The 20,371-nt window shown below is 47.4% G+C and overlaps 1 protein-coding gene across 2 annotated transcripts; it reads left to right on the forward strand.

Annotated features, from left to right (window-relative positions):
- The first annotated feature begins 12,068 nt into the window (after positions 1-12,068).
- Mob3c (MOB kinase activator 3C) lies at positions 12,069-20,277 on the forward strand. Of its 2 annotated transcripts, none has more exons than XM_076862806.2 (4): positions 12,069-12,151; positions 15,364-15,831; positions 18,209-18,411; positions 18,703-20,277. In XM_076862806.2, the coding sequence occupies exons 2-4, from the start codon at positions 15,414-15,416 to the stop codon at positions 18,730-18,732; spliced, it is 651 nt and encodes a 216-aa protein (XP_076718921.1). In that variant the 5' UTR covers positions 12,069-12,151; positions 15,364-15,413; the 3' UTR covers positions 18,733-20,277. The 2 variants fall into 2 exon arrangements, with proteins under 2 accessions (XP_076718921.1, XP_076718922.1); XM_076862807.2 differs by lacking the exon at positions 12,069-12,151 and adding an exon at positions 15,205-15,280.
- The last annotated feature ends 94 nt before the right edge of the window (positions 20,278-20,371 follow it).

The following is a 20,371-nucleotide window of genomic DNA, read 5'->3' on the forward strand; positions in this document are numbered from 1 at the left end:
TGCATTTTACTAATTATTAGAGATATTGAACTTTTTTCATATATTTGTTGATTGATTATATATTTTCTTCTGAGAAATGTCTGTTCAGTTCCTTAGCCCATTGATTGATTGGGTTGTTTGGTTTTTTGTTAAGTTTTTTGAGTTCTTTATATATCCTGGAGATTAGTGCTCTGATGTGCATGTGGTCCAGTCATTTTACATAACTTTGATTGGGCAGTTATTCGTATTTATTGAGCACCTATTTTATGCTAAGCACTATTTAGAAAACTAGAGAATATAGAAATGAACAGGATACATAAGGCTGCTGTTCTCATGTAGCTTATTTTCTTGTGGAAAAGACAAGTAAACCAATAAGATTATTTCAAATACTGGCAGTGCTAATGAAAATAAAATAACGTGAAAGACTGTGGGTGGAGGCAGTAACTTAATGATCAGGAGAGAGTGCCAGGTAAAAAGAACAGCAGGTACTAAGGCTTTGGAGCAAGGGTTAGGTTAATTAAGCATGCTTGTTTTAAAGGTTTGTCCCTGCCTTGAGGAGTCCCGCCCACAATTCAGGCAAGACACTGGTGTGAGTAATTGTGATACAAGGCAAACTGACCACTGCTGTCACAGAAGAGAGACAAGGAGGATTACAGAGCCCTACTGGGTCTGTAGAGGATACAGAGCTTGCCTGCCCAGGAAGTTCTTGTAGCTTAACAGGGAATAAAGTCTCAAACGATAGGTGTTTTATGCAAAAGATGGAAGGTTCTGTGAGCTCAGAGCTGGTCTCGAAATATATACAGGTTAACGATAGCCACTAACATTTTCTGGGGACTTATCATGTGCTAAGCTCTTTACCTGGATTTTCTCAATCCTATTACTAACCTATGAGGTTGATAGGAACCTGCTGGATGGTGACATATACTGCCACTCTCCTCCTACCCTCTTGCCCTTCTTAAGCTCCAGCTCAGAAGAGGGAGACCTCCCAGGGACCTCTAACCCCTGCTCCAGTAGCAAACTCAAGATTTAAGAAGACATAGGTGGCAGTGGAATCAGTCCTGAGAATGTCTGCCAATTTTTCTGCTGATAATGAAAGAGCAAAGTCCATGCAATACATTTTTTTCTGATTCCTCCAGACTTTACTTGGAAAGACATCATGTTCTAACTAGGGAGGTTTTTTCTGGTGTTCTGCGTTTTATGCTCATGGAGCACTTTGGACTTATCGTTTCTTCTGTGGCAGCTTAGTGGCACCATTTTTATCCCTGTTCTGCTGAAGAAGAGACTGTGGACACAGAAAGGGATGAGATGACTTGAAGGTTTCTGCCTGCATCAGGAACCAAGCGCAGAATAGAAATGATTGCCCATGCTCCGAGCCTAATGGTACCATTTGTAATGTCCACTGAGCAGGCTCATATCTCTTGTCCATTTGAACAGGACTACTTCTGAGCTCTTCAGGTCTCAGGAACTGAAATGTCTATAAGGAAAAATTGGTTCCAAAAATTTTTTAAAAAGCACTTGAGTTCTCCCAGTCTCTCCAGAGCATTCAGGACAAAGTCCCTTTGGATCAGCTCACAGGAGCTTCTGGATCCGCTTCCTGATGACTTCTCCAAGCTCATCTCTTTCTGGGGCCCCAGCCACTCTTTAGCTTCAGCCACTCTAGATGACTGGCAGTTCCCTGATCACACTGTATTTTTTCTACCTCCATTCTAATTTTCTAAAATATTGTTGCCTGCTTCAAATACTCATTCCCCTCTCATCAAGTTAATTCTTTTTTTTTAAAAAAAAATTATTTTTTAGTTAGAGTTGGACCCAATACCTTTATTTTATTTATTTGTATGTGGTGCTAAGGATCAAACCCAGGTCCTTGCACATGCTAGGCAACCTCTGTACATTGAGCCACAACCCCAGCCCCAAGTTAATTCTTTTAATATTTTTTTAAGTTGTTGATGGACCTTCATTTTATTCATTTATTTATATGCAAACCCAGTGCCTCACACATGCTAAGCAAGCGCTCCACCACTGAACCACAGCCCCAGCCCTCAAGTTAATTCTTAATTGTCTTCCAATGTTCCACTAAAGCATCTCTGTCAGAATTTGTCCCCAAGCCCTACTCCCCCTACACTACCCTGACTTGACTAACATGCTCTCTGTACTTCTGCAGGATTTTTTGCTGAGACTTTACAAGTCTGTCTTCCCCACTACACTGGTAACCCCTAGGAGATAAGGGTCGTTTCTTACTGGACATTATATTCCCAGTTTTCAGCATGAAATCTTGCATACAGAGATAAGATATCCTATGGATCCTGAATGAATTCCTCTTGAGTTCCAAAACTCAAGTCACCTGAGTATACAAGCATCCCTTGTACAATAAGATCCAACCCTGCAAAATACATTGTGATTATGTTTTAGTCCCAGTCAGTGGCCATTTTTTTCTTGCTCTTACTATAGAAGCTACATATAGAAAACAAAGACAAAGGGCTATCAGAGGAAGCAGTCAGGTTCAGAGTTTGTAAGCAAAAAGACTGAAAGATTGAACTTTTTGAGCAAGATAGTTATTTTAAAATAGCAGTCTGGCATATTCGAGTTCTTGTCTTGACTTACCAAGACTCAACATTAAAAGGGAACTTATAGACTGTCCAGTTACTGGTTTTCAAACTGCTTCAGGAAATTCCAAAAGTTCCTGAGAGGGGGGACCCTGAGAGTGTGGTCCTTAACCAACAGCTTAACCAGAGAATTAGTGTTTTATTTTCTGGGTTTCTAATGAGCTGTCATTTGAAGAAACAATTTCCGGGCTGGGGATGTGGCTCAAGTGGTAGCAACTCGCCTGGCATGCATGCAGCCCGGGTTCAATCCTCAGCACCACATACAAACAAAGATGTTGTGTCCGCCGAAAACTAAAAAATAAATATTAAAAATTCTCCCCCACATTTAAAAAAAAAAAAAAGAAACAATTTCCAAGAAAAGACTGAAAAAAATCCCAGTATAGTCTAACCTCCCAACACCACCCAACCCTCTCTATAGCATACCCAAGCCACTGAGCAACAGTCTGAAAACTTCCATGGACCAAGAGCTTTCTACTCTGCTAACTGACCTGTGCCATGGTGAAACAGCTCTGAATGGTGATAAGTTCTTTCCCACTCCAGCTGAAGTCTAGCCTCTCCTCCCCACAACTGCAGCCTCTCAGAAAGTCTCCCCTCTTCCCTTAGCAATGCTTATGCGTGATATGTGAAGACAGATCTCTAATTGCCTTGAAGTCTTCTAAGCAGATTTAACAATCTTCTATTTCCTTATATAACCCAAAACCCCAGCCCTTCACTCTAGCTCTGAACATACTCTAGCTCACCAGTGTCTGCCTCACAGTTGGGGCCTTAGTTGAGTCTGAGATGGCCTTGTGGGATGACCAGAGATGATTCAGGGTGGCATTCCCATGAGAGTTGGCATGGCGTACCACAAAGTCACTTTCCCACATTGCCACTCACTGAGGCCATCTCATTGGCCACCCACCCTTTCCCCACACTGATCCCTATTCCCACCCTCAGTTGTCTTATATCAAATATGGTTTTTCCTGCCTGGAACTTTTGACTTTTGGGTCTCAGCACTTAGGCCTATTTCAATCTAGTTGGTTTCAGTCCAGTATTCGAATCACATCTTGCCTAGAATCTTGATTTTGTTCCTCCAAACCTATGTCCCTGCCAACGTATATGATTCTCACTTTTCCTTGGTCTTCTGCATCTGTCATGACAGTAATCATAGGTAAGTATTGTTCCCTCAAGCTCTTCACTTATCCTCCTCCCCCCCAAAATTCCTTGCCATTACTACTGGGTCTTACTTGTCCAATGTGATCCCAGATCATTTCTATTATTAATCATACATTTGTAATGTCATGATTCTCTACCTTGAATTCTCGTTTGTTCAACCCACATTCATTCCCTCATTTTGACCTTGTCTCTGGTCAAGAGGGAAGCACAAAGACATCTTACATTTTGACACTGATTTTGCAGCAGAGAGAAGCAGCAAAGAAATGTTTTGCTGAGTCTTACTTGCTTTCTGACTCTCAGCAGACTAATATGTTTGCTTCCACTAAGTTTCTTATCTTTGCAACAATACCATAAGGATACTATTACTACCATTTTACAGATTAGGAGACAGCTTCATAGATGTTGAGTCAGATCTCAATTAGAATCCTTTCTCTGCCTCTTGGCAGACAGCCTCTTGGCTGTCCAACCTTGGACAAGTTAATCACTCTGAGCCTTTGTGTTCTCATCTTAAATAAAAGTTAAGAAAGGATAAAACAATATACATGTAGAGTGCCTAGCACCATGCTTCATACATAATAAAAGTGCAAAATGGTAGCTGTTAGATTAAGTACTTGACCTTTTTAAGGTATACATCTCTGCTTCTGGGACATAAATCTGCTTCTAATATAGTTCTCTACTTTTGGAACACATTTCTGTTCTGCTGTTTGTCTTGCATCATATTGCCATTTTTAGAAATTCTTTTCTAGGAATTTCAAAAAGCTTAAGCAGCAATCATCATACCAGACTAGAGGGCAGGCATTGGGAATTTGGGAGTCTCAAGGCTGGATTCAGAAGTTGATGGGTAGGAAAAAGGAAGAGAAGGCTGGGTTAGCCCAGGCCAGATCATACAGGTTGGATTAAGCACTATTTATCAGTCTAATCACCAGCTGGCTGGGCCCAGCACCCACACACAAGCAAGAGCAATTCGGGAGTGAGGAAATAAAAAGTAGGCAGGTGGCAGCCCAGAGCTTAGAGGTTGACATCTGGGTCAGGAGCCAAATAACACCCAGAATTCTGAGCCAAGGCGCAAGCCTGTGTCATTGTTTGTGGATGGCTTATCTGAGATGAAGTTACTTCTGGTTACAAGTCTCTATTTGTTTATTTCCCCATCAGCTCATTAGACATAACTGTTTACAGGTTAAAGAGACCAAATTCATCTAATTGACATCTTCCTGCCTGGTTGGACATCAGAAACACCCGAGGAACTTGTTGAAGCTGTTGATTCTTAGGCCTTGCCACCAAGATACGGATTCCATTGAATAGGAGTGGGTCCTGGGAAACTAATTTTCTTTCCTTTCTTTCTTTCCTTCTTTCCTTTCTAACACTCCAGGTAATTTTGAAGTTAAGTCTTTTTGGGGAATCCCTCCAATAAGTTAGTGATTCTATATTTCTTTTACAGCTATGGAAAAAGCCCCCAAACCAGGTGAAGAGGTGTCCCCAAGGTTACACAGTGTGTTGATAGCAGCATTCTTTCTCTTGGTTTCAAAATTTTCTTTGGACTTTGGTCCCAAGAAACCCAACTGGGAAATGTTTAGGGAAAAAAATAATAATAATAATAATTAAAAAAAAAAAACACCAAGGAATAAATTTCAGCCTCTAGGGAAGATTTCTGGGATGAATTATGTGTTCCCAGTAAGTCTTAGGTGAAGAACTCAAAGGGGGGAAAAGAGGAAAACAGAGGCCTTTCCAGACTCTCATTATCCAGATATTTTCCTTGTTTGATTTCAAGACATGAGACTTTCACAACCCCTGAAGCCAAATGCTGGATTTGCTGTAGCCCTGGCTTATCTGGGCCTGCCCCATGGCTGTCCAGAGAACTGTGTATTGCCTGTGCAGGCTGCAGCTTTCCATTCATCCTCTGTGCAGTTGTTCTCTCCTGTTGTGAGTGAGCAGAGAGAGATGATATATGGAGTTAGGCAGGCAGCAGTGGAGGGAGTGAAGGGATTGATGGGAACTCAGCTACAGTCTCTTTGGGAGACTTACACCCCATTGAAGCTGGGATTGATTGGCTGGAATTTTTTTGCCTTTCTCAGTTGACGCAAAGCCAGCAGCCTGCAGTGTGTCCTCTGGGCACCCCTGTGGAGAGGGGAATGCTCTCAAGGTCAGGGAAGCTCAGTGGTGGTCTACCTCAGGCCTTCTTCCCGGGAGGCAAGCAACTCTCAGGTAGCCTTCAGTTTCTTGAACCCATTTCTCCTCTCTATACTTGGTACCCTTCCTATCTCTCTCTTTTTCTACCCATGGCTCACACAAAATGACTTTCTCCCTTGGTTGCCATCTATAGAATGTATGGAATATGACCTGCCCCAGCATTTGCAAGGGTATCAAAAGAGGCTGGAAATCTTGATGGTGTCAAGGTTACAGAGGACGGTGCATGTACTTAATGCTATTAATTGCTTTAACATGGATCCAGACACAAACACCTTCATTATCTACACTCTCAGAACATCTTTAGAAAAGTATGTCTATCTCCCTTCCCCAAACTGGTTTGTTCTGCTTTCTCTAACTCACTGGAGATAGTTCTTTAAATGGTTTATTTGCTAACTAAGCATTCAGGTGGTGGGAGCAGAAGGGCGAGCCCTGTTGAATGGAGGTAAGAGGCCTGGGTTTGAGTCCCAGCTCTGTCATTGTGGATTGTGCCTCTTAGCCAAATCATTTCACCTTTTGGAGTCAATATTCACCTCCCCAAGTTGTGGAAGGACTCAAAAAAGGACCAGAGTTAGGGAAAGCACTCTAAGCCAGAAGGTTCTTACAACTGTCAATTGTTGCTATGGAGTTCCATGGAAGGAGATAAAATAAATACAACCCCATTTTTAAGGGTCTGCAATAGAAAGGGGGAAACAAAATCTCCATGGGCTTAACCAAGGAATGCATCTGCAAAGCACTGAGAACTTTCTGTGTCACTGGCTCCCCCCTGAGGAGGGCTGGTTCCAGGCAGTTGGAGTCACTCCCAGAAGAGAAGAGCACAGCATTAGTCCACTCAGCATTGGGCAAAGCAGAGCTCCTCCAATCACTTCTTGAAAAGGCCCCAAATACAGCCCTATGACAAGCTGGATGACAGCTGCCGGGAGTCACGGGTTGTAGTTGTGTGGAATCCAGACTCCTTGGGGCACAGCGTGCTTCTCCATCAGGAAGTCAGCCCCACCCTTGCCTGCAGGACTGTCTGTAGGCAGCAGACACAACTTCTCAATCTCCCAAACTGAAGCCTGGAGAGGACCCAGAGAGCACTGCAAGGCAGGGTTTGGGATCTCAGACTAATATGTTCAATCCTGGCTCCCCACTTGGTGGAACTGTCTCTCTTTCCTGCCCCTCCATCCCTGAAGGTACTACTTTAAAGCTCTCAAAAAACAACCTCCTCCTGTTCTTCCCAGGGTTACTGAGAGGAAGAAATGATAATATATATCTCATCATAGGTATATAGAAGGTTCTGTGAATTGTTTTATTTTATGATTTAGCACTGGGCCAATCCGTGTTTCTCCCTGTGCCTCGGTTTCCCCATGTACTTCAAAGAGTTTAAGTGATATCTAAGAACCCTTCCCCTTTAAAACTCACCTCCTCCCTGCTCTGTCACTCACTAAGTATCTTTTGCAGCCTCAGTCTTCTGAGCTAGGAAGAGAGACACCTGGACCAGGGGAAGCACCTTCGAAGACTGAGGCCTCTATCATCATCCACATAACCTGGCCCAGATACAGTGCCTAACACCTAACAGGCCCTCAGAAAACACCTGTCAAATGAATGACAATGCTCTCTCTCTCTAAAACATTAAAACTACACTAATTTCCTACTCTTAATACCAAAAGATATCACCCTAGCCCTCTGGGGACTATAAAATCACCCCCATCTCCACTGGTGACTCAGAAACAAGTGTTAGTGAACATACTTGGAGGAAGAAAATGCCACAGGGTCTGGGGAAATCTGAAGAAGCATCATGTAGAAGGGCTTTGAACTAGAGTTCTAGGCAGGTAGCCCCAAAGGCTGAATGAGAAACCACAACAGCAGAGAAGAAGGTAGGGTGGGACAGAACTTTCTGTACAGCCTTTGTGGTAGGTTCTATGGAAGGCTAAGTCTGGGACACTGGTGAAATCCACTCCCCAACTATCACCTCCACTCTTGGGGTCACCCTCTACTGGGAACAAACCAAGTAGTTGGAGGGACTAATCATCTACCAGGACCATATTGAAGGTCAGGTCTGGGGGAATATGAAATTGCCTTAAGCTACTTTTACACAAACTGGGCTTCTGACACAACCTCCAAAAGTCTCCTTCTGAAGATGGAGGACCTTAAACCTGGACAGCTGGGGGCAATGCCTTCAATTCAAATGATGGATAAGATGCTGGGAGAGTCCAGAGAATCTTGAAGCAGTTCTTGGAGGCAAGGGGGCCCTCCTACACATCAGAAGGACTGAGTCCCTGAACACCTTGTCACAGGGTTGCTTGCACACTTCCCTCCCGAGAAAGAGCACAAGCATCTAGGCTGCATGGTTGGACAATTCTGACCTGCCAGTGTCTCTTCATGTTGTCTGGGTCTCTGCCTCCAGGAGCCTAGAATAAACTCAGTTCCTACTCTACAAAAACACCTGCTGGGTGCCTGAAGGCAGCATCCCTGAAACAGACCAGCCACTGCCTTCTGCTGTTTACAAGGGCTATCATACCCCATCCCTTCTATGGAGCAGATGTTATCTCTGTTTTAGAGAAGAGGAAATAGGCTCAGAGAACAAGTGCTTTGTCTAAGGTAACACTGAATTTTAATGTACATCTTTGTCAACCCTGTCTTCCCCCACCATATTCCCTTGAACCTTGTCTTCTTCACACCAAAGGGAGTCTCACTTCAGTTTCTCTTACTGCCATGCTGTCTCCTCAAAGGGCCAGGATAGGAGATCCAAGATGGAAGATCCTTCCCCCTGGGCAGGAAAGGGCAGAAGCTGAAATAGAAACTCTTAAATGCAAGTGAGGAGAGGGCAGACCTAAAAAGTTATAGTAGATGCGATGTACCTGGTGAGGTACACTGGAGGTATAGTAGCTCATTCTGGGAAGGGGATGGGGATGGAGAACCTTTCCTGGCATGGGAGGGCCCATGGAGTCTCCAGGAGAGACCACCCTGTATCCAAGGAGTCACTGGGTGCAGGTCCAGATGGGCAAGGGGCCAGAAGCTTTTTAGGTTTTGATAAACCTAATTAGGCTGGAAGATGTTTTTGTGGCGCAGATGTGGAAATTGAGGGCCAATGAGGGACAGGGGCTTTCTCAGAAAAAAATAGAGCAGTGGGAGACTCAGGACAGGAGTCCAGATCTCATGACCCTTGGATACCACCATGCTGTCACTTGGAGCCACTGGCAGGGAGGTATGTGCCAAGATTCTGCAGTGGAAGAGAGTATATACTCTCCTAGGTCCTCATTGGCTCCTATCAAGCTGCTAAGATGGGCCTCATTTGAGCCTTCTGAAGCCATTTACACTCAGGACACAGTAGCAGGGAAGAGTGCCTCTCTTGTGTGGGTGCGCAGTACACGCCTCAGAGAAGGCAAGACTAACCCAAGATCACACAGTGAATACATGATAAAGCCAGTATCTCCAAGATCTGGGCCTTCTCAGCTCCAACAGTCCTCCTGGGAGAACACACAGTCTCTTTAGCCTAAACTGAGAGCAACAGAAAGTGGGTAGGTGTTTGAAGGATCTGGGCTATCTCTGACCCCACTCCTACCTGCCTCCCTTCCCACACACACCCAGAACTGTGCAGATGAATTTGAAACTTCTGAAGTTCCTTCTAAATGGGTCACCTATTTCCCACAGTGTGAGATTCTATGCTTTTCACTCTTCACCAAATTCCTGCCCATCCTATAAAACCCAACTCAGAGGCACAGAAAATTACCATGTACGAAGCCACAAAGGAAGTCACATCAAATTCCAAAGGATCTCACAGACCATGATCTCTGACCACAATGCAATATAAGGAGAAGTCAACAAGAAAAACATAAACCTCTCATAGGGTGAGAAACTAAAAACACACTTCTAAATCATCCAAGAGTTAGAGAGAGGAAATTACAATGAAATTTGTGAAATATTTAGAACTGAATGATAAGGAAAGCACAAGGAGTTTCTAAGTCATTTCCTCTGTGAAGTCAGCCCTGACCCCATGTTGACTCTCCAGATCTCCACCCTCCATCCAGTCCTGTGCCCAGGAAACTGACCCCTATTGGCTGTAGCAACAAGTTCCCTTGTCCTTGGCTTCTGGTGAAATTCCACTAATGAGGAACCTGGCCAGAGATGGGAGGGAGTGGGGGAGGGAAGTGAGGTCCCTTATTTTTCCCCAGTCCTTCTCCATTTGATTGCTGTGGACTGATCATGCTCTTCCCCTGTAGGCCCCAATGCCTGTCAATGGCCCCCCACCCATACATCCTAGTCTTACCTGCCCTGTGCACCTTCAGCTTAGGGCTGACAGCTACCCACCACCTTTGCTAATCCTTTGGTGTTATATATCCTCATGGTTCTCCCACTCCACAACTCTATCAATAGTTCCTTTATTAAACTCATATTGAGAGCTCAAAATGCCCAGTATGCCCCACATGGCGGTGCATGCCTGTAATCTCAGTGGCTCAATAGGCTGAGGCAGGAGGATTGAGAGTTCAAAGCCAGCCTCAGCAAAAGCAAGGCACTAAGCAATTTCAGTGAGACCCTGTCTCTAAATAAAATATAAAATAGGGCTGAGGGTATGGCTCAGTGGTCAAGTGCCCCTAAGTTTAATCTCCAGTACCCCTCCAAAAAAAATGCCCAGTTAGGGTGTTCTGCATCTTTCCTTTAGACATCCCCATTCTTACCAAGAATTCAGCCATCAGTGCTCAACCATATTCTCACTTCTGGATGACCTGTGTTATCTGTGGATGTGTTTTCCCCTTGCTGACCTGTCAGCACCTGAAGTCAGTAACTGGATAAACATCATCATCCAATCCCCTGATCTCTGTGCACAATCATGCTCAATAAAAGGTATTGGTTAGGATACTAAATAAAGGAGTAGATTTGAATTCCCTCCATAGGTGTTTCTTATTGGGGACTTGGAGTACAATAAGGCCCAGACACAAAAATATAGAGAACTTCAGACACGAGAAAAATGGGTGCTCAATAACAGAATGGATCCTCAGTTCTAAGCTGGAACTCTCATTCCCCAGTACTGGGGATTGAATACAAGGCCTCAACATATACTTGGCAAGCTCTCTACCATTGAACTACACCCCCAGCCCTCAAATCCCTAAGGATCTGGGGTTTCCATGCCATTGATTAAGCAGGTCCAGACCTAAGAGGAGCCCACTGGGACATCTGTGCCATGGTATGTGCCCATCTATGGCCTCCAGCTCTCCCCTACTTGTACCTGTTTATCTCCCACTTTCCTCCAGAGTGACTTCTGCAGCCCAGCTGTCTGCCTTGGCCCTCCTGGCATGGAAGACCTCCAATCTTCCTTCCCATCCCAAACAGAGCCAGGGGACTTGTTCCTGGACCTGGATCACAGCATAATTGAACACTGATGTGAGATACTTATCTGTCTCCAAGAGAGAATCCAGGTAGAGGAGTAGGCAGAGCAGATCAGGTCTGGAAGGATTTGGATTTGGTTGGAAGGAAGAAAGGAGCAAAAGAAGGTATTCCAAAGAGGAAACAGGTGTAACAAAGATCTGGAGATGGGAAATGGGTGACTTTAGGTGAGGAGTGAGAATCAGTTCAGCCAGAGGAAGCCACCCTATACCCCATGCCCTGATGGGAAAGGTGAAGTCTGTTGATTTGAGCACTAGTTGGGGGTCGGTCCTCTCAGGAGATGTTCACTTCATGGGTCCCAAGACAGACGACATTCATTCATTCATTCATTCATTCATTCATTCATTCACTGGAGTGGATTTTCAGCGCCTGCTCCCTGTGGATAGGGCAGACAGGATCTCTTATTGAGTTCAGGGACAAGTGAGGCACCAAAGATTCCAGGAAGGCAAGGAAACCACCATTTATCTAGCAGCCCTTTTGTTTGCTCCAAAAAGGAAGCTGGACATGTCCACATTACAGTCTAAAGGGCCAAGAAGACCCCCAGAGGACCGACCCCTCAGTTAGTGCCTCGCTCAGCGGGAAGCTGGGAGCCTGATATGGACTTTCCGGAAAAGCGCAAGTGAAGTGTTGTGTATTGGGGTGGGGGAGTCCCTGTCCCCGCCCCTCCCCGCCCCATGGCCGCGGCGTGGCTGGGCCCGGGGCGGAGCTGGCGTCGCCCTGCGGGCAGGAGGTCGGCCACAGCGGAGCAGGGCAGGCAGGCAGGCGAGGGGAGCTGCCGAGCAGGAGGACCCACAGGAGGGCGACCCAACGCGCTGGCATGTGACCGCAGCCCAAGGAAGAGCTCTCCCGTCGTGGCGGACCCCGTGAGTGAGCGCCCGCGCCCCAGGGTCCCTGCCTTACTTCCACTTTCATTTCTTCCACGGTCCCGGCATGGTACGGTCCGGAGAAGACTCTAGCCTAAAAGCAGGGTGACCACAGTCAACTCGAGGCCAAGGCTCAGAGTAGCGAAAGTCCGGGTTGGGGGTGGCGGTGGTTGAGGGGGGCGTGTCCTCGGGAGCGGAAATGTCAGGCTGGCTCCTCTGGGTCCCACAACCTGCTTGCCCTGACAGCTGGTGAGAGGGGAGAGGTTCTTAGAAGGTCCAGGGGGGACTGGGGTGGGCAGGCTGGCCGAGCGCTGCCAGGAGAGTGTGGAGAATTCGACTCTACTTTCTCTTGGATATCTGTCCTGCAGGGGGCCCCCGTGCTGGATTCTTAATTCACTCTGGAACTATCCTTTGACTGAGTTCCCTGGCCAGGTCCAAGGAGGGGTGGGTGTGGCCCCGGCAGGGGGCTAAATGTCAGAAAACAGGCAGGGTTACCCTGTGGTCTTTATTTGGGAGTCTAGTTGCACAGCCAGGAGTGAGCAAGCCACTGGCCATTTGCCCAGCATTAGGAAATAGCGACTAAGAGGGAGAATGGGTAGTGGTTCAGGGAGAGCAGGGTGGAGAGTAAAGACCCATAAGGGTCCCGGATAAAAGGGTACCTGTCCTGCACTGACCCTCAGCTTACATTTTCCTAGTAAAAGTCCAAGGCCTTGAAATTCTACAGCAGGTAGGCGGGACTTTAGCTTCCTGGTCAGGACAACCAAGTTGCCAAGGGTATTGTCAGTGTGTTGGGGGGGGAAGAAGTAGGTTGGTCTGATTAGTGGGGGAAGATGTTGCCCCTCTCCCTTCACCCCACTCTCTATCCTTGTCTCCACCAGGCCAGTGACCAGCCAGTGCAGGAAAATGGTCTTTTGCTCCTTGTCATGGGCTGAATCCCTCTTTATCCCAATTCCCAGTTCTGCCTATAACTTGTTATATGAATGCAGTGTCCTCAAGTCTCCTTTCTGGACCTCAGTTTCCCTATCTTTACAAGTGGGTTGGGCCAGTTGACTTCTCAGGGCTATTTTAATACAAAACTCCCTTAAAAACTGAGCACCAGTTTTGTGCCAGCCCCTGAATTAGGCTAGGCATGGAGTGGAGGGAGAATGGCCAAAGAGACATCTCCATACAAAGAGGAGATCAAGCTCTATAGAGGAGGCTGCAGGAGGAGGTGGCATCCAACTTGGTGGAGTATGGTCAGGCAGGGTGCAGCTGGAGAAAACACACAGACCGGAGAATGGGAGGTGTGTTCAGACATCAGGAAGAAGCAAAGTAGTTTGTGTAGGGAAGAGGAAGGTGGGGCTAGAGAGGTAGGGTATGGAGTTGAATGCCAGGATGTCTATAACTCTCAGTAAAAGGGGCCATGTAAAAGCAGAGCACCCAGGAACCCCCACCTAATGGCAGTGTGTGTGAGTGATTCTGGAAGCACCTACCCCAAACAGAGTTTGAAATGGAGATGAAAACTAAAGCCTAGATACCTCCTCTTCTTTGCTTCAGGAAGCTCAGGTGCTGGACTGGGGATGTAGTTCAGTGGTAGAATGCTGCCTAGCATGTGCAAGGATCTGTATTCATTTCCTAGTACCTGAAAACGAGATGAGAAAAGAAGCTCAGGTCCTGGCACTTCTTCAGGAAGAAATTAATGGGTCATGATGGATGAGAGGAACTTCCACTTGTTCAAGGTTTTTTTCCCAGAGGGCAAGATCCTGCTGGGAGGCCTCTCCAAACTGCCTGTAGTAACCATCCTGGCCTGCCTATTATGGGTATAAGGAAGGACCCTTGTTCCAACATCTCCTCCATTAGTCTGATTTGTTGCCCATATGTGGCATGCTTTTAGCTACAAACAGTTGTCACCTTGTTCCCACCCTCCCTTCCTCAGTCTTGTCCCAACAATTACCAGATATGTGAGAAAGGAAAATGCTCCAATGTCATTCAGTCACTCTGAAGTCAAGACCAGGCTTTGTCTTTGACTGTATTCAAGCTTCATTGTGGGCCTAGAGTTAGGGCTCAGACTGACCAGGGTCAAGGCCAAGTCAGAGCCCTCCAGCTTCAGCCTGGAGCCCAAGCTCACTGATTGGCTTATACTTGGCCTTAGTGCTCAGTCTGGGGCCAGGGTCAGTGCTCAGTTTGTGGCTAAGTTCCAGTCTCAGCAGGTATCTCAGTCTACATTTCCCAATAGCTCACACACTCACAGGGGAGATGAGATGATGCCCTCAGATGCTCAAAAATCTGGCTGTATCAAAGTGACACAGGAATTGAATGGGTTAAATCTATGGTGCTACAGGTGTCTCTGAGCAATCCAGTGGTGAACCCAGCACTCTTGCCTCTTTGTCTGGAGCTGATTGCTGCCTCTCTCCCAAGCCTATTCTGTGTCTGGGATACTTCCATTGTAGGGGGCAATGGAAAAAAGCATTGCATGTCTGAACTCTAGATGGGCTCAGCCGGGTAAATCTGACTGCACTCTCCTACCCTCCAGTGTCAGGTGCAGTAGATGTGGTAGAAATGTTTACAGTGTTTCAGGTGCAGGGGGAAGGCCCAGGAGACTTGATCAGGAGGAGGCTGGCTTGAAAGGAAGAACCTCCAGCCATTGTCAGAGGAAGCAGTGCTCTTATAGGCTGGCCACCCTCCCCCTCCTCCAGTGCCTGTGGCCACACTCAACGGCCACCCAGCTGGCCACATGAGGGCCCTTTCCTCTTTCAGAGTAAAGAAAAAGGAAAGGACATTTTTGGTAGAAAAGTCCCTCCTGCTCCCTGGGAATCCCCGGTGGCCGGATAAACTATCCCAGAGGAAGCGGAGGCCAGGGCCCTCCCTCTCCCCACAGCACAATGCAGCTAGGCTCTCCCACATTAAACAGGTGGGGCTCCCAGAGGTCAGTCATCTCTTCTCGGCCCCTGTCTCCTGTTGAGCCTTCAGTTGTCTCTATCTTTGGAGCCCAGACCCAGCCCACTATGAGATGCAGAGGAAACAAAACAAGATAAGAGGTGCATGTGGGTACTAGAAGGAGAACAAGGTAGCCTGGAAAGGGGTGGGGCCCTAGGCCTGGAGGATGAGGATTTCCATTCCAGGTGGAGGGAGCAGATCTCAGGCTGAGAGGTGAGACCCAAATATTGTATTGAGAAGTCAGAGCCCATTTGATAAGGCCCTGACCACCGACCCCCCGCCCTTGTGCTTGGCAGAGCATCCTCAGATCCCTGCCCCTGGACACCTGGCCCTACCAAGCCTAGCCATGGCTCTCTGCCTGAAGCAGGTGTTTGCCAAGGACAAGACGTTCCGGCCGCGAAAGCGCTTTGAGCCAGGCACACAGCGCTTCGAGCTTTATAAGAAGGCACAGGCATCACTCAAGTCGGGCCTGGACCTGCGCAGTGTGGTGAGGCTGCCTCCTGGCGAGAACATCGATGACTGGATCGCTGTGCACGTGGTGGACTTCTTCAACCGCATCAACCTCATCTATGGCACCATGGCGGAGCGCTGCAGTGAGTCCAGCTGCCCGGTTATGGCCGGCGGGCCCCGATACGAATACCGCTGGCAGGACGAGCGCCAGTACCGGCGGCCGGCCAAGCTCTCCGCGCCACGCTATATGGCATTACTCATGGACTGGATCGAGGGCCTCATCAATGATGAGGATGTCTTTCCCACGCGTGTTGGTGAGCACCACCTGGTTGGAGGGTCAGCAGAGCCAGGAAGGGAGGGAGCCCCCAGGAGCCCAATCCGTAGCTGAGGCATTTAGTTTCATATAGCAATTCTGGAGGGTAGGTTACTTTCATTCTGCTATCATACAAGAAGAGGTTGATGACAGTGTGCTCAAGACAGCTATTTAACTAGGACTGTCTGATTCCCTTTGGGGGCTCTTGACCCAAGCATGAGTGCCCCACCAGAGACCATGCCAGCAAGACCATGATTCTCAGAACCTTCCAGAACAGGTGCCCCAAGTTATTTGTAACAGGTTTGCCTTCTTGGGCTGATCTTACTCCATCCTCTGGGAATTCCCTCTGATTCCTGGCCCCAGGAAAGAGAAGAGATTGGAACTTGGATGAACCTAGATGATATCTTTACTGTAGACCAAGGCTCTGAGGGCAGAATTTTCCCTTGTGCGGTATTTTCTTATCTCAACTGTGCAGCCTGGGCGGTGAGGGCGGTGAGGGAGATGAGTGATGTCACCCTGGCCCTGCTTCCTCACCCAGGGGCTGAGCAGGCATGACAGTGTGTGCATCACAGCAGCCCCACCTGTATCCTGGGCTCCCGCTCCCACCCAGCCTCATGCTCATTTCTATTAAGGCTATAAGACTCAGAGATGGGTGTGGCAGGGTGGTCAGGCCCAGAGGGGAGAAGTCTGAATGCTGAGGAAAGCCTGGCACTGAGTCACAATTCAATGCCCACAGCTCCTCCCCAGCCAGTGGCTGCCATTTCCTGTACTATCATGCCCAACAATAGTACCTTCATTTTACATAGGAGGAAACTGAGGCCAAGAGGGAAAGTGCACTGAATTAGGAAAAAGTCAGAACCAGAGTTCATGTCTTGTGTTATGAGACCAGGACCCAATGTCTTGATGGAAAGGATAAGTGTTAGGGGCCTGGGCTGAACCTGGAAGGCTTAATCCCACCAAGAGCAATGAGGGAGAAAGGGGACTGTGGGGCTGGGTGAGCCAGGTATGGACCTGAGTCTGGGCTCTGTTCCCTTCCAGCTTTATACCCTTGGGCTTTTGAGATATCCATACCCCCCAGATATCCATACCTTTAACCCTGGATGACTCTGCCACAATGGAGAAGAGGATGTAAACCACAAGACCTCTGCCCTGAGCATAAGGGAGCTTAGGGGGCTGTGCACAAACTACCTTTTCCACAGGTCCAAGGGCAGGGTCTTTATTATTTACTTCTGAGGGTTGCTGCCATGTAGTATAAAGAGGGTTTGAATCCTGCCTCCAGTCTGTACTAATTAATAATTATGTGGCAATGGGCAAGTGACTTAATCTTTAAGCACCACCTCCATTTTTTCATATCTAGAATGGTTATCAGACCCATCAGCCAAACTGATTTAGAGGATTTAGAGGCCTAAGGTTCAAAAGACCCAGCTTAGGGGCAGGCTCACAGATAGAAGGTTCTTTGTGCTAATGCATATTTGAAAAAATGAGGAATATATGAACTGGTTCTAGTAATTAGTAATTTTAATCATTGGGAGTCTGGGACTTGCTGTGTGAATGTTGAAAAGAGGAGGGATTCAAGATGAGGCTGTAGAGAGAGATCAGGATCAGATTATGAAAGACCTTGTGCAATGCCAAGTTAGGACTTAGTCCTGAAGGCACAGGATTTTAAAAACAGACCCAAAACTTTTTTTAATATGTTTTAGTTTTAGGTGGATACAATGTTTTTATTTTATTTTGGTGTGGTGTTGAGGATTGAACCCATTGCCTCACAGGTGCTAGGCAAGCACTCTATCTCTTGAGCCACAATCCCAGCCCTGCAGACCCAAATCACCCCTCCTTGGAATTTATACACAAGGGTGTGATGTGAGCATCCCTGCAGATACACACCTTGCCGGGGAGAGTTTAAGCCATAACTTTCATCATGATCTGAGAAGGGTTGATCAGTCACCAGCAACAAAGGTGCAAAGTCCTGCTTTAGACGGTGGGAAAACTTAGAAGCTGATTTACATTTCAGCAGCAGGGAGGCACAGTCATATCTGTGCTTCATTAAAAACTAAACTATGGGAGAGGCTGGGGATAGAGCTCAGTGGCACAGCACTTGTCTAGAATGGCCTAGCAAGCAGAAGGTCCTGGATTCAGTCCCCAGCACTGGGGAGAAAAAAAAAAAAACATGGGAGATAACAAAACATGTCTGTCTGTCTGACTGTCTCTGGCTCACGCTCCCCGTCCTTCTCTCTCTCTTTCTCTCTCTCCGGGACAAATGTGCTGAGATATGTACTGGGGAGAAAAAAAAAATAGCAAAAGCTGTCTGTGTGGGGAGGGTTGGCAAAATTTTGTCAGTAGGATGTTGATCCCTCTTTCTGTCCCTCTCTGGCCTCTAGGAGTTCCCTTCCCCAAGAACTTCCAGCAGGTCTGTACCAAGATCCTGACCCGTCTCTTCCGAGTATTTGTCCATGTCTATATCCACCACTTCGACAGCATCCTTAGCATGGGGGCAGAAGCACACGTCAACACCTGCTACAAGCACTTCTACTACTTCATTCGAGAGTTCAGCCTGGTAGACCAGCGGGAGCTGGAGCCACTGGTGAGGCCAAAACTCCATTGCCTCCCCTGCCAAGGCTAGCTTTTGGGAGTTTTCAGATCCAAAGGCTGCCTACTATACAGAATTCAAATAACCAAGTGAATACGTTAGGGGAAGCAATTCGTTCGACAATGGATTCCATGCTACAGTGAATCCAGTCTTCGGACTACAGTTGGGGTCCAGGGTGGGAGGGGCCAGGCTCAAACAGAAGAATGGTTGGGTCCTATGGTTTGGGAAGTGGCTATCTGGCAAGATGAATTCAGACTGACCCCTCCTCACTTTGTGTCTCTACAGAGGGAAATGACAGAGCGGATTTGTCACTGAGCCTAGTCCTGGACATTGTTGCTCATCAGATGGACCATCTGCATACAGCGTGGCTGGGGGAGGGCATCCTTGGGAGTCTGATGTTAGAGGAATCTGAAGGCCCTAGGACCCCTTCACATACCCAATACCTGTGGACTTCTGGTTCTCAGAAGTCTGTCTACATGTCCTCCTCGCTGCTTGTGAATAGAGAAGGGAGGGCTTCAAGTGGACAAATGGAAAGAAAGGAGGAGTCAAACCCCCTGGCATGAAGTCTGGGAGAAGGGTGGGCTATCCAGTTTCTTCTCTGACCTTTCCATAGTGGTTCCTATTTGGGGAATGTGGGTGTGACTGTGGCTGAGGTGACAGCAAGAGAGTAAGTGGCCTCTGTGTAAGTTGGAACACAGATGCCAGTGTGAGTGTGTGTGTGATCTTGACTATGGGATGCCTATCTGTGAGAGATAGGCCTTCCCTGGCACATAGTAGGCTCTCCATAGATGTTGGGTGAATGGAGAGATGGATGGATGGATGAAGAGATTGGGACCATTAGACCATGACCACTGTTGCTCGGTCAAGTATGCCCATGTCTCAAGAAAGCCCTGATAATAGAGTGCCTCCTGGGGTTTGAGAATGATCCCTAATGTTCACAAAGGTTCCCTAGCTTTTAAAACCAGGAATCCTGGACTCCATTCTAGCTCCCAGAATATACAAAACTGACTCTTAGGATCTGAAACCCAGCACAAAATAATCCTCCAGTCCAAGGATCCAGTGGATTTGAACTGGGAAATCTGAAGTCCTCTCTCCCATCCCAGGACACTGAGGATCTTGTAGCTGATGGAGAGACGCCATCCTGAAAGTACCTGCCTCCTTCCCACCTTATTCCTGAGACATTCCAGATGATTGGATCTCCAAGCACAGCCATCCACAAAGAGACTGGGATGTTCATTCACTGCTCAGTAACTTCTTGCCCAGCCCTGTGCCCACACAACACAGGTGGGGAAACTAAGGCAGGAACAGGATTCTGCCCTCCCAAAGCCTCTATACTGGGAGGCCAGGATGGAATACCAGAGAGACCTGAGAATAATCCAGTCAGTCTCTCATTGTACAAAGGAGGATACTAAAGCTGGGAGAAGAGGGGAAAACTGTCTTTCACGGACTTGGATTAAAGACCAGGGGCTTGCCTCCAAAATGAGGACCTGACTGTTACACAGAAATGCACATGGAAAAAGGGTTTCACAAACCCTCTTCAGGACACAGCTGTTCCTGCTCTGAGCAAGAATTTCTAGCCAGAGAGCCCCACCACCCCTTGGGTTGGCTGGGTTGCCTGCTGAGCCAAGCCTCCAAAATTATGCCCTTCTTGACAGCCTAGAACTGCCTGCCCAATGGGGAAACAGATGGGGCTCTTGGGGCCAGCCATCTGAGCCTGGGATTTCTGCCTTTGCTGCCTCCAGAGAAGTTCCCAGGGGAAACATGCTAGCCTGGCAGCTTTGACTGCGGCTCTGGAGTGAGGGGAGTAGGAGCTTCCCCCAGAGTGGACTGCAGCTTGCACAGTGGATTCTAGACCGTGGCAAGGGCTGATGGCATGGGGGCCAGGGGGAGGGAAATCTATTTTTGTGAAATAGAAGGGAGACTTTATTGTTGTTATTTTTGGTAAAGTAAAAGA

Source organism: Callospermophilus lateralis, chromosome 7, assembly GCF_048772815.1.
Source record: "Callospermophilus lateralis isolate mCalLat2 chromosome 7, mCalLat2.hap1, whole genome shotgun sequence".
Classification (NCBI taxonomy): domain Eukaryota; kingdom Metazoa; phylum Chordata; class Mammalia; order Rodentia; family Sciuridae; genus Callospermophilus; species Callospermophilus lateralis.

Excerpts from the sequence above, each read along its gene's own strand:
- Mob3c (XM_076862806.2), top strand. The coding sequence starts at position 15,414 with ATGGCTCTCTGCCTGAAGCAGGTGTTTGCCAAGGACAAGACGTTCCGG. Across the intron at positions 15,832-18,208 it reads TGTCTTTCCCACGCGTGTTG|GAGTTCCCTTCCCCAAGAAC; the intron begins GTGAGCACCACC and ends TCTGGCCTCTAG. Across the intron at positions 18,412-18,702 it reads AGCGGGAGCTGGAGCCACTG|AGGGAAATGACAGAGCGGAT; the intron begins GTGAGGCCAAAA and ends GTGTCTCTACAG.